At 40.4% G+C, this 13,954-nt stretch overlaps 1 protein-coding gene across 1 annotated transcript in view; it reads right to left on the bottom strand.

Annotated features, from left to right (window-relative positions):
• Positions 1-12,838, bottom strand: part of ST8SIA4 (ST8 alpha-N-acetyl-neuraminide alpha-2,8-sialyltransferase 4) — a 93,777-nt gene extending 80,939 nt beyond the window's left edge. Inside the window, exons 1-2 of the mRNA XM_008513820.2 lie at positions 11,934-12,838; positions 5,479-5,610 (exon numbers count right to left, since the gene is read on the bottom strand). Coding sequence (XP_008512042.1) covers positions 5,479-5,610; positions 11,934-12,046 — 245 coding nt within the window. The 5' untranslated portion in view covers positions 12,047-12,838. The remainder of the gene's footprint in view (positions 1-5,478; positions 5,611-11,933) is intronic.
• Positions 12,839-13,954: the final 1,116 nt, after the last annotated feature.

Below are 13,954 nucleotides of genomic sequence, written 5' to 3'. Positions count from 1 at the left end.
GGCAGGTGGGAAAGGAAACCTTGAGTGGCTCCAGCGTGTTCTTTTATCTCACAGAGAACCAGATTTTTAGTTTCTATTTTAGGGCTTGAATGTATGGATGGAAAATTGTCTGAGCTAAGATTCCTGATGTTGGATGCAAGATAGAATGAAAATAATTACTACTGGTGAATAACATTGTGACTTCAATGATTAATATTTTTTGGAAACAGTAAGAAAAGGTTACTTTCTCTTTTTTCTCTCTAGCAGGCAGTAGGCATTTTTTAGATCATAGAGGTAATGGACTATAAAAAGTTCTGTGTATTTGCTAAGGCTAGTTGTTGTTCAGACTATGGAAAGAAGAAAACTAGTGCTTGAATATAATTAACTAAATGTCACTGGAAGCATGAAAATCTCTTGTACTTACATTGAACTGAAACAACACTGAGTATCACCAGGGACAACATATACTCTTTTGCTCACAAGATAATTGACATAAATGAAAAGAGTAGGTTATACAAAATTACTTCAGATTGAGATAGAAAGAAAACTCAATTTAACTTCTGGGTTTTAAAGAAACGTGAATCAATAAAAGCTAATGTTTAATATGCTGGCTGTGATGGTACAAGTTTTCTTAACATCAAGTTAGTACCAGAAATGTAAAGCAGGAGTTGTGTTTCCTGTGTCTGACTTCAAAGAACAACAACAACAAAGATTCCTTACTGGTCTTTAACTGTCATTTTGCAAGCATAATATAACTTTTGAAACCCCATTAGATAAGCAAACATCAAAATTCAGCAACTTTTAACGATAAAGATAACTGAAAGAATCTGAAAATATGTTTCACTTTCAGTAAGACTAAAGAACTTAGTCATAAAGATTATTTCTTGTAGGCAATGTTGACTTAAACCGAAAGGCCGGTTTAGACTGTTAAACTGACAGGAACAGATTCTATACAGAAACTTTTCAACTGAATTTTCAAGTAGAACTTCCCTTTCAACACCACCCGTCCCTTGAAATAGCAGCTGCAGAGTCCCGGAGAACTAATTTACTACACATTGTTTTCACTTGTGAAATGTTAAATATAGCTAACCCATCACCAGGTGCCACTCTTTCTTCTCTGTACGTTTCTCGTCAACAACAAGCATACGTGCTGGGGCAACTAAAATTTAATCTAAATGACATTGTTGACTCCATCAGCAAGTATGGTGAGAAAAATCTTATAGCTGGAATGCATTGCAAGGTGAGAAGCAAATTAGGTTATGAGACATATATTAGGAATCAACTTTTACAAACTTTTGACTCCAGACAAAAATCACTGAATCAATTCAATTGTTACTGACACGGTTTACTAAAGAGAAAAAAAAAGTTTAAGAAATGCCAAGTGTTTCATTATGCCTACAAAAAGCAGAGAGAACACACAATTTTTTGTCTCAAGAGATTATTTCCACAAGGCAACATGCCTCAAAGCTCTGAAAGAACATAACTTGTAGGTTGTTAGGGTTTCTGAGCTTAGGGCCTTAGCTGTTAAAAGATATTCTAGTATCAAAAAGAAAAATCCTGAACATAACCAAATGAAAGGAAAAATTGTCTCAAAATGCTTGAAGAAAAGCATTTTTTAGTTTAATTTATACCTCAGATGGCCACGTGATATTTGGCCCAGCATTGGGTAATACTGGGTGAATAATATCTTATGTTTTATTATTTTAGAACCAAAAACTATTGTGTACTCCCTAAAGATACATTTTAATAGGATGCATTTTTAGTATTAAATATAGATCTCTAAGAAATTGGTTTCATGATAAGAGCTCTGGTTCTATAGTCAGACAGGCCTGGCTTTGAAGCTTGATTCTGCCACTAATAAGCTGTGTGACCCAAGACGTGCTGTACTGGTCACTTACTGAGCAAAGTAAGTAAAAGAGTTGAATGTGGACCTTTTTCTCAAGTAATCAACAGCAAATTCTTTTCAAAGGGTAGGCACGTATAAATTTTCAGTTATGTTTAGTTAAAATGCAAGGCTTATCAATTTAAGAACTTTAATATATGTTGATACTAAGAGTTGAAAATATTTTTTCTGATTCATTATGATGTGCTTACTCTGTCCTGATGACCTCATACGTTTCTATACATTCACATTTGGTATCGTATTTCTTTAGGTAGTTGTAGTTCTCTGTAATTGTAATTCTTTGACACACGAAAAATGAGAGAAAAGAAAGAAAAGAAACAACCCAAAGATGGAAAAAAAAGTCAAGTCACAAGTGTTGGACATCACCACATAATCTCTCAGTACAATATTCACGGATTTACTCACAACATCTGATGCATCTTAAATGTGTCATTTCTTAGCTTACAATAATAAAGAACAAACTACTGCCAATAAAATTGAGCCTTAACCAAGTTATCTTAATTGTGAAGTTAGCTATAGAATACATAAAATCCCCTAAATCTTGATGCATCTTCAAAGCACAACGAACTACTATGTGGAACCATCTCTCTTAGACAGCTCCCAGAGGTACAGTTGCCTGATGAATATATATGAATCAATCCTTGATGTGCCTATGACAGTAGCAGAGTACATACAGGACTGAGAGAATTAGTAATAAGAAAACTGTGTCTACAAATGTAGGGAAAAAGCAATTTATCTTCAGTAACTGTTTCACATTTTAATGTAAATAGATAAATAATTTATTAGGAATGTCATAAGAGCATTATAAGTTTAATGAGATTTTTAAAATGAGAAATATTTGTAAGCATGGTTCAATCATGTAAGATCAAAAATGATTAGTTGTAATGTCTTAATCAAAAACTTCAAAGTAGAATTTTGAAAAGACTTGTAAAATATGCCCGCACCCACTCACAGACACAAAATAACATGGTTCTTCATAAATGCTATAGATGTGGGGAAGAAACAAAGAAGAATAATAACCCAAAATACTTTATGATTAGTTTCCAGTATGACTTAAGATAAACAAAAGCTAAGCTAACAATCGGTCATTTTTGTATTCTAAATTTTTTATTACAGATGTCAAATGATTAATACTCACTAGTCACTACTGCCATAGGCAATTAGAATTTTTATGAACTGTTTGCACATCGCACAATAATGATTTTAAAAGTTATTATTTCCTTATACGGAAGGGACAACTTTGTGGGTATTATTCAATATTTGCTCACTGTTTTGTTGTTTTCTTCTTCATCTGTTAAGGAGAACCATGAGAAAAGACTAACGTTTCACACATTTCATCTTATCAGCTGTTATAATTGAAAATAGGTCACCCTCAAAGATGTGACTGCAACCGCTCTTAATTTGTAAACTTGCAATAAGGAATTACTTGGGTCAATTTATGATTAATATCCTTAGCTTGAATATGTTAAAAATAGCAAAGTGTACCTGTGTAGCCTCATGCACATCCACAGTATTCATTTTTGTATAGATACTAGGAAGGCATAGCCAGATATATTAATTAAACTATTGCCAATTACTTATTAAATTTACTTAATTAGGCTTTACTTTATTTGATATATTATTTAGCATGTCTAGATATATTAATTAAACTATGCAATTTCTTATTTTACTTTACTTTCTTCCATTACTCTCCTTTTCCTGATCGGTACAGCCTTACCTAATTGGCTCTCTTCTTGCCAAATAATTCGATTTGAAAATTCTCTTTTGAGACATCTTTACAGATCAAATATTTCCCTTTTTAATCACACATACTTCTCTCTTTCCAATCTACCTCCAAGAAATATGAATCCTTACTCTGTTCTAAACTAAAACACACCTGTATTTATGACCCTATATAGTCCCACATCCTGTTGTTTTTCCTCATAATTATCTCATCTCTTATAGGATTTCTAAATTCAAATGTGGATATAGCAGTGTGAGATAGTGAGGCAGATATTAGATACTAGGTAGGTATCATGAGAGAAGGCATGCCTGGAGGTAAAAATGTCAAACTGGAGAGACCATGGCTAGTGTTGGCTTCAGCCAACTAGTCCTCAAAAGAAATTCAGGTACAGAGTAGTCAAATTTTTCAGTTTCTCAAGAGTATATGAAAATCAGTACTTTTATAAGGAATCTCCTAATTTTTAATATTGCCTTTAAATTCTTTTTCTAACCAGTTGAAATAAATCTTGCTTGCTGACCACATTACCCCCAGATGACACCAATTTATAAACTCTGTCTTCAGACTCTACTCATCTTGTACTCTGCCTACAAATATACAAAGTGCCCCCTAAACCGAAAGCAACCAAACATACACAACTTGACATTGCCAAGGTTTGATTCCTGTTTCCCTTTCCAGCCATGGCCAAAGCTTTAAACAAAATACTTTAACCATTCCTGCATTTCCCTGACACCCATCCCTTTTTAATTTCCAGACATTGTTTCAAGTATATTTCTACATGCAGTGAGTGCCTTTGCTGCAATGCATTCTTACTCTAAAGATGTGTAGTACATTTTTCCTTCAAGTGGCTTATAATCTACATTATATGTAGGTGTGGTCCAAGAAGTGAGTAGGTAGAAACCCAGACAAACAGATCAGCAGCTTATCCTCCTAACCACTAACTTACTCTTACAAAATCTGTGTTAATATCAAATCATTTAATAATCAACATTTTGCCAGTAGTAGAAAAATGCAATGGTATTACTATGTAAAGTATGGTTGTTCTCTTGAACTTTTAAAAAGAGTTCTGATTTACTGAAATGCTCTGATTTAAACATACCAACCAACACAGCAATGTAACTACAGAGAAAAATGATCTTGCTTCCTCCATAATTAGAAAGGTCTGGGCCTAAATTTCTTACTAGTAACAGGATTATAATTGAAGAAAATAAGATACAATGGGTATATGTAGGCAATGAGTTTGATTTCAAGAGCTTATTTCAGCTAAAATGCCAAAATCTTACAAAGAATAAACCAGTACTCTAATAAGCTCACTTTCTGATTTTTACCTATTTACGATATAATTATTGAGAATTTTATTACAGGAATTCACATAGAAATACTCATTCATAGAGTTAGTCAAATTTACTTATAATTGTCAGCAAAATAGGAGTTGAATAGACTCTGTTTTTATCTAGTGTGAGAAAACACAAGCTCAGTATGAAGACTCAATAGGGAAGTTAAAGATAATTCTCAAAATGTGTCCATCCTGAATAATAGAGCGAAGTATGTTAAATGTTAGTATTCTATTGATATTTAGTATTGAATTGAAAATTTAGCATTCTATTGAATATTTGGTACTTAATATTGAATATCTATTAGTTTGAAGATGGTATATTCAAAACTCACATATTCATCCTTAAATTTCTGACTGTATAAAGATTTCAGTTTTATGATTTCACATCCTTCAATGAGCCACATTAAGTAGAACTGATTCACCCTTTTATTAAAGTATTCATACTTAAACTATAAATCAAGCATTCATTATAAGTTCGCCAAGCCCAACATATTTGAGAACATGATGTGAAATTTATTATGCCTTATTAGAGAAACTCACCTTATTTCCAGGACCAAAGAGGAATTGATTTTCCAACCTTCTAGAGAGTGCTGGAAGATTGATGAGCCAGCCTTTCGAATGATTTTATCAGAACTATTGACAAGCGACCGACTCAAACACAGTTCACCATCTCTGAAACAAAACAAAAATGCCAGCTTTGTGAAAGTAAGAAGCATTTTGTCTAAGCAGCATAATTGATCTTTTGATTTAGATTACTGGTGACAAATTGTAGGTACAACTTTTTCTAGATGTTAGAATAAGAGGTATGACATGATGAAAGGTATTATAAGGATTAAGTGAGTACGACTTCATCAGGACAATCATTTTCACTTATTCTTTTTGAAATCAAACCATTTTCACGTAAAGAAAAGGGCTTTGTGGTATTTAAAGAAAAAAGTTCTCATCAAAGTTCTGTTCCCCTTTAGTCCCTCCCTCCCCACTATGTCTGGACAATAGAGACAGGATGTTTGGCCAATTCTCCTGCATCTGTATAATCGTGACTCCCAAGATTGTAATTTGATTTTCGCAGAAGGCATAGAGACATAGTGGGAGGAGCTTTTGTTTTGGAGTAAGAAGACCTTGGAATATCAGTTGATCTGGGCAGGGGTGATTCTACCACTTGCTAACCTTTATGTCCTTGGACGATGTTCTCTTTCTAGGTTACACTGGCCTTCCCTTACTTTGAAAATTGCAATAACATTATCTAATATGCAATGACTTTGTGAGGATTAAGTGGGACTCTGTATGTGAAAGTAATTTATAAAGCACTATCGAAGTGCTAATTTCTAAAATTACCTTGGGTCTCAACACATCCCCAGGAGACATTTTCCTGATAGTTGTTGGTGGTGGGGAAACAAAGATTGTAGTGAGGAGAAAATCATTTCATAGCCATTATTATTGGTATTTTCCACCACATAAAAAAATAAACTGTGCTACCCCTCCAATCAATACTGTCAGGCAAGTATATCATGTGGCATGGTGGTAGCAGCGGTGCTAGTGGTAGTGATGATGGTGACAGATACCTATGATAGCATTTATGCCACTAGGACATTTACAGCTCAACCAGTTCATTATTCAATAAACTATTTTCTTGGCACTTTATAGATGTAAAGCTCGACTCAAAGAATCAAAAAGCCTTCTGTTTACGGCATAGCCCTTCAATATCTACATTTATTCCTTTACGTTACCTCTTAACTTTTTAGAATCTCAAAAACATAGTTAAGAAGTGGCATGACTATTTGCTCAGTCACAAAGTCTAAATCTGTGTTTATTATGTAGGCAATCCTCTCCTACTATCAATGGAAACATGCCTGTGTAACAGCTGTTAGATGAATTCTGTAATTGGAGGCTTACAGTTTGTTATTTTGGTTTGCATTCTTTTTTAAACATGTTGTTCAAATTTGAAGCAACTCAAAGCATCATATGCAACTACTCCCTGTGAAATTTAGAACTCCATAAAAGTTAATATTTTAAATTATCCTACTGATGAAAATGATACATTTATATTTCTATGCACAGCTAATGATAATCACTTTATGGAGGTCATTTAGGATGCAAGGAAACACAGGATGCAATTTACTACTCAGTGTCCCAGAAGTCAATTTTTATATTACATATCTAATGATAATAACTATATATGAATGAAAGTGTGGATATACATGGAAGTTAACCTTCACAATTTTCGAGATGTGCCTTCAAAAGTATGGGCACAAACTCTCACCATTTCTAGGGGTAGGGATCTTTCTGGTCTTCATGTTGTTAATAACTGGCCTGTCAATATCTTTTCCTAACCACAGACTGCTATGATGATAATAATTATTTTCACCACCCCATAAACTTTTATATGAGAAGTAAAAATATACATGGGCTGGCATTTTTAAATCTCTGTGGAAGATTGCAGTACTGACATGTAGATTTATATACATTTTTACATGGCTGAATGATTGCTATGATGTACTTAGTTGTATGGAGTCTTTCCAGAACCTCTAAGGTTAAAAAACAGAGGTTTAAAAGTTTAGATCAATTTTATATTCATGAAATACTACCATATTACTCTGCTTTGAATTATTTTCATTGAACTGCTGATGAGCCAAATTCTGGACTTTTATCACTGGAAATAACTTTGAATGAAAATAACTACAACTAGTCACACTTCTTGACGTCAATGGAATTCATGTGTGAGAAGGCCAGGCTTAGTGCAATCTTAGGTCTGGAGCAAATTTCTTTGTATAAAGTTAAATGGGTCCCAAGGGATTTTTCAATTGTGACCTTGGTAGTGTTCTGTCTTAGAAAGGGCTTTTCCTTCCCGTGAATGCAAGGCATGAAGGATGTTGCCACCCCCTACTAGTTTCTCATTCCACATCAGACTCAGTTGCTAAACAGCTGCACTGACAACATTCCTCACATAGGGCTATATACAGGAAGATGCAATACCACAAAAGAGAAAATTACAAAACATATCAAGGAAATAATACAGCATAAAGCAATATATATTATAAAGTATTCCTGCTTATATGGAACTAAGACAAACCCACTTAGATCCGATACTATGTGATACTAATAACAGAAACTAATCATTAGTTATGTTACTAGCATTTACAGATATTTTTCTCTTTGAGATATGAGTTGCTAGGCATATCCCTACAATTTGTTCTATTAGCTCTGCAGTACATAACAAACATGATTAATTTTGTTTCATAAAATTAGGTCTCAAAAGCCCTGCATTCAACCCCACGGAAATCTCTTCATAACTTGGCTTTGGAATGAATGTGTTCCCTTTGGATTACATTACATTTCCTCCTTTATATAAGATTTTAGAAGTCATTTAAAAGACGAGAACTTGCCTCAAACTAAACCTGAACACAACCAGCAGGAAATTTTGTGTCTTCATTACCTAAGTGTCAAACAACAAAAAATAGAGATAGGATGTACTACCTTAACTGACTGCTTATGACTTTTAGTAGAATTCTACACGTAAATATGAAGTAAAATGCAGATTCTGAGTTTTCAGATTTACAGCAATGCGTTCTACCCTAGAAGACACTGGAACTATCTTTGCTGACAATGGTGATACTCTAAGTGGGAATGTTATATCAACTGTCAATTCTATCATGAGTTTCAGAACTAATTCTGGTGATCATTTAGTGAGCAACCTAATGTACACAAGTTAAAAAGGAGATCTCTAGATGAAAGAAAAGTAAGTTAAAAGTCTCATTTTTGATCAACTAGGAAAATAGTATGTGGCAAGTTTTAAGGAGTAACAATGAAAACAAAAGTTTGTATGATATGAAAGCTTGTGTGACAATTTTCAAATACATTCTCTCATTAAATGAGCATATCCACATCTTTTTATCTGTAGGATCCTTAAGTTAACACACTTCCAATTATACCGAAAGAACACACACAGAGCCAGTGAAATCATGGGCCAACTGTGAAGCACGTGCCATTTTCCCATTAAGAAAAAATGTCAGTCAGGAACAGACCACTTCATACCCCAATGCCCTTTGCGTTAAACTTTATTAACTAGTCATCATACCAGGCAATTCACAGGTTTGCATGGAAGGAAATAGCAGTTTTAAATGTGTAAGAATTACTTGACCTATTCTCTAATAAATTCCTTATGAAATAGGTGCTGCTAGTATTCCTCTGGAGCTATGAGAATGTGGATGGTTGGCAGGGAAGTTGTACTGGTGTGCTCTCTTTTTCCTTCTGCGTGGAATTCTGCTCGATATTGTATACAAGAAGAGTAATGGCGCACAGACTCTAGAGGGGACTCCAGTTAAGAGAGGGGCAGGTCGCATAGATAAAGAAACTGCCTGCCCATTGCAAAATGGTGGCAGTAAGGCTAAACATGCATCTAGGAGGATGTTCTAAGATACAAGGACTATGCAAGGCCCTTAACTGAATCTACAGCCCACACGCAAGGCACGCAGTGCCCCCCAAAGGTCAGAGACTGCCTCTCTTACCTCACTTTTGATTACTGGCCTGGGCTCTGGGGCCAAACCGCCTCTCTAGTTGACTCATCTCAAAGCTAGTACCTCCACGTGGCTTGGTTAGAAAGAGAGTCAATGAGACGATTAGATCTTTTGATGAGTCAACTCCTCCACCAGAGGCTCTATTTGCGAGTTGAAACGAAATCACAAACTAGTATCACAAGCTTTTCCACTGAACGTTTCATCCCAAGGGAAAAGGGAAAGAGCGCTCAGGGGGACCAGCTGTCCTTCTCGCATTGCTCCGGTCAGCGTCTGTTTCCCAGTCTCAGGGAGGAGTCGGCGCGGCCACAGCAGCCAGGACGCTGCGGGGCACCGGCGGAAGCGCGACGCCGGCAGCGGGCTCTCTGCCTCGCCCCGCGTGGCTGTAATTGCGGGGTTTAATAAAGGAGGAGGAGCCTGGTTGCCGGCTGAGCAGCAAAAGTCATTTTTTTAAGGGGCCTGATTCCTGCAATAAAGGCTTCCTCCTGTCTCCTCACTCATTCCTCCATCCTCGCTGCCAGCTCTCGGGGAGGAGGGGACAGAACCGGGGCGCACCTCTCTTGCTGTCTGATTAACTCAGGCGCTCGCCCCGCGCTGTCTCGGAGCAGCCAGGAAGAACCCGCAGCTCATCCTGACCAGGGTGCGAGCGAAAGCCCCCCGGGCCAGCGCCACTGTCACCACCACCGCCGTGCCCGCGCCGCCTCCTCCTTCTCGGCGCTGCGCAGCGCCCCCCGGCCGCCGGCGTCCAGGAAAGGAGGAATGTCGCCAGTGAAACGTGGGGCGTCCCGGGTCTGTTATTCCCCCCCCCCCGAGGGACTGGGGGTGCTCAGCTCCGTCTTGCCCTCCCTGAGGTTTAGGGAAGGCTGGGAGGGCGTCTGGGCAGCTGGCGGCGCCTCCTCTCGCTCGCCCCGCCCACTCCTGCTCTCCAGGGTCCCGAGCCGGGGCCCGAACCCTCAGAGTCCTGGCCGGGTTCGGCCGCTTTGTCTGGGCTCAGGCTCATCTTTGGAGCCCACCAGCCCGGAAGGGAACAAAGAGCCTCGACCCCCACGCCCCAGCCTCCGCCTCTCCCTCACGCGCCGGTTCATCACCTTCCTAAAGACCCCTTTGTCTGCCTGGGAATCACAGGTCTGGCGGGGATGCCCACACCCCTGCCCCAAGTCCTTCTTTTCTGACAATTGAACTGGGCTGCATTTTCAACGCACCCACTCCCTGTGTAAAGAACCTCATACAGTTTGGCATTTTTCCCCCAGAATAGACCATTTATAGATTTGGTGATGCATAACGAACATCAAGCCCATTCCTTATTAGCTTTTTCATTCTCTTCCAGTCCCTTTCGACTGTATTTCTTCTTAGTTTTCTCTAACATAGCAATTCCTTCTGTAAGGCTAAGACTGTATCGTGCTCACTTAAATGCTCATTACTTAGGGAGGAGCAGGAATATTAAGAAATGGAGTGCATGAAGTTTGTGTGTGTGTGTGTGTGTGTGCTAAAACAGCAGTCCTATGCCACACACACGCACACACACTACACACACACAGAAGCAAAGGTTCTCCCTTCGTTTTAATAAACATCAGGGAAAATAAAAACCAGACGGGCATCTCTGCCAGTGTGGAGTTTCCAACAGCGCACGCCTCCGGATGAGGGAGGATTTCGGAAACAGGACTTTGAACAGAGTTGACAACCAGGTTCACATCCTCAGAAAACGCTTCCAAGCTCTGTAAGCAACACAGAGTTGCAGCCACCTCCTGGGTAAACTTCAAAGACACGGAGGCCGGGGGGAGGGAGGAAGGAAGTGCGATATTTAGAGAACTTCGTGGGGCCGGGCGGGGAGAGACTGAACTCATCTAGACAAACTAAAGAAAGAGCAGAAATATAGTCTGTGCGAAGCAACAGTACCCAGTTTCTAAAACTGTAACCATGACGCCCATCCGTTTAACCCACGAAACAGCAAATGAGGAAGTATCCTTGGTTGTACTGGAGTTACTAATTCAAATTAAAATGCATACATCTACCGACGCCTAAGAAGAGTAAAGAACAGAAGAGATACATTTCCTGCTTTCTGGGCTTTACTTCAGCCTTTCAGAAAGCCAGCTTTCTCTAGTGCCTCCGTGCAGTGATAAGGCAGAGAAAGAAGGGCAATCAGATGGTGAATATCAAGAGAACTCGCTTGAGTTCTGCCCACGGATTAAAAGGACAAGGGCACACATTCTTTGTTGACACTTCTGCAGTGACTTCTCCTTTGGCGTGCGAGCCCCGGCGCCAACACAACCGTCACTACAACCGCACAGGGCAAGTTGAACTCCTACTGAAAACACGCTGTAGAGAAGCACACACACCACAACAACAGCCTTTGTTATTTAATTCATGAGACTAAACACACACAAGCTCATGCGAACACACTATCCCAGCCCTCACTCTATCATGTTCAGATTTCATTTATGGCTTGACTTTTTGTCATATCCTGAAATTAAGCTGTGCATTTACCCGATGAGTTGCGTCTCCTGGTGCTCCTCAGTTCTTGCTATTTCTTTTGTCTTATAAAAGATCAGGAGCAGACTTATCGTGCAGATTGTCCACCTCTTCCTAATGGAGCGCATCTTGGGTGCCCGGAAAAGTCCTGGTTGCCCCTGCTTCCTCACCTTCTCTTGGTGAGGCTCCGTTTTGAGGAGATACAGTCGACGGGAGGATTCTGTAAAATGCGAGGAGAGCGTGAAGCCGGGATCTCAGGAGCAGGTCGCAAGGGTCCTCTGCGGCCGAGCTCGCGCTGGTCCTCCAGCGCTGCCCTGCCCTCTCCCTCGCCTTTCGCGCCAGCTCTGCCCGGACACTCCGCGCCGCCTCCCTGGGGCTCAGGTTTCTTTGCAGATGAGACACCTTGTGCCTTGGAGGTGGCGGCCGCTTCTGCAGCTGGGTTGGGGGCGTCACTGGCCCTTCCCTTTTTCTAGCAGGGAAATGATGAGCAAAACCAGCCAATCACCGGACTGAGGAGGCGGAGGCTGCCGTTGCCTTGCTTTGCTGGCGGCTGCTTGGAGAGTAACGTTGCCGGCGCTGCCTGCGCTGGAGCCGAGAGAGGAAGCTCACAAGCTCACCGTCGTGCACACACTCACACACACACTCGCACGCACCAGCGCTCAACACCCTAGGGAGAGCGCAGCGTGCTAGGAGGAAGTCAGGTCCCCCTCCCTGGACACCAAGGCATCAGCTCTCCTGGCCAGGGGAGCGCCGAGATTGCCCGCATCAGCGCGGAGAGGGCATCTCAACTGGGGACAGATTAGAGAAGCGTCCTGCTCAAGAGATGCTTCGGTTAGAGCTGGGGGCGGGTTACAAGACGGGTAGCTTCTTTCAAGCGCTTTGCTAAACATACATACACTCGCGCACACACGCACATACACGCGCACATAGGCGCGCACACGCATACGCACGCCCTCCCAAGTAGAGTGAATGGGGAAGGAAGAGGAGGATGTTTTGTACACAGCTCAATCTGGAAAGTACAAATACACACATGAACCGGTTAGTCGATACTCAGGGAGGGTGGTGGATGACTACCCTGGCTTAGGATCCTGCGGGAAACAAGTGATGACAGAGGTGTCATTAGGAACTTCATGGATATTTATGTGACGCTTTCATTGCCACTTGGAAACTCCTCACGCGGAAGTCAAAGAAACTCCAATCCCACTTAAACTTCACTGCGGAGAAACAGGATTCTGCGAAAAGCAGCCACCAAGAACCTCCTTTTTAAATACACCCATACCCACGCGAAGGAAGGAAGGAGGGAAAGGAGGAAAGAAGGAAGGAAGGAATGAGAGAGAGAGAGAGGAAGAGAGAGAGAAGAAAGAAAGAAAGAAAGAAAAAAAAGAAAGAAAGAAAGAAAGAAAGAAAGAAAGAAAGAAAGAAAGAAAGAAAGAAAGAAAGAAAAAGAAAGAAAAAGAAAGAAGGAAGGAAAGAAAGAGAAAACAAAGAAAGAGAAAGGAGGAAGAAAGCAAGAAAGGAAGAAGGAAGCAAAAGAGGAAAGAATGAAAGGCAAACTCTTCTCCAAATAGTCTCAATCATGGGTATTTAACCTCTGACTTTCACACCCTCCTCCCCTCTACTGTTTGCCTTATGTCTATTGTATTGTGTGGCAGGGACACTTTTCTAGTCCTGGTTTAGAGTCTTCAGTCTGAGTACTCCTCCTCGGTCGTTTGGTCCCCGCCCTCACCTGGAGAGAAGCTTGCTGCTCTGATTGTATCACGCCTTGGTTTGGCTCCTCACAGCGGGGCTGGTGGGGATGGGTCAGAAGGCAACTCCAGCGTGAGACAGTATCTGGGAGCCGCAGTCAACCACTCTTCACCACTGGGGTTTACACCTCCTCAAGCCCGAAAGTGGTGAGGCCCACCACCAGTCCTCCGCCAGAGAGGGACAAAAGGGAGAGTTCTGAGTTACCCTTCCCCTGACAGCTAACGTTAACAGCCAGGACATTTGCTTAAAAACCCGGGGACCCCGCCAAGGTTTGCCCTTCTTCGCCTAGG

Source organism: Equus przewalskii, chromosome 13 (genome assembly GCF_037783145.1).
Source record: "Equus przewalskii isolate Varuska chromosome 13, EquPr2, whole genome shotgun sequence".
NCBI classification, from domain to species: Eukaryota; Metazoa; Chordata; class Mammalia; order Perissodactyla; family Equidae; genus Equus; species Equus przewalskii.
This window is presented reverse-complemented; position numbering and strand designations above follow the sequence as displayed.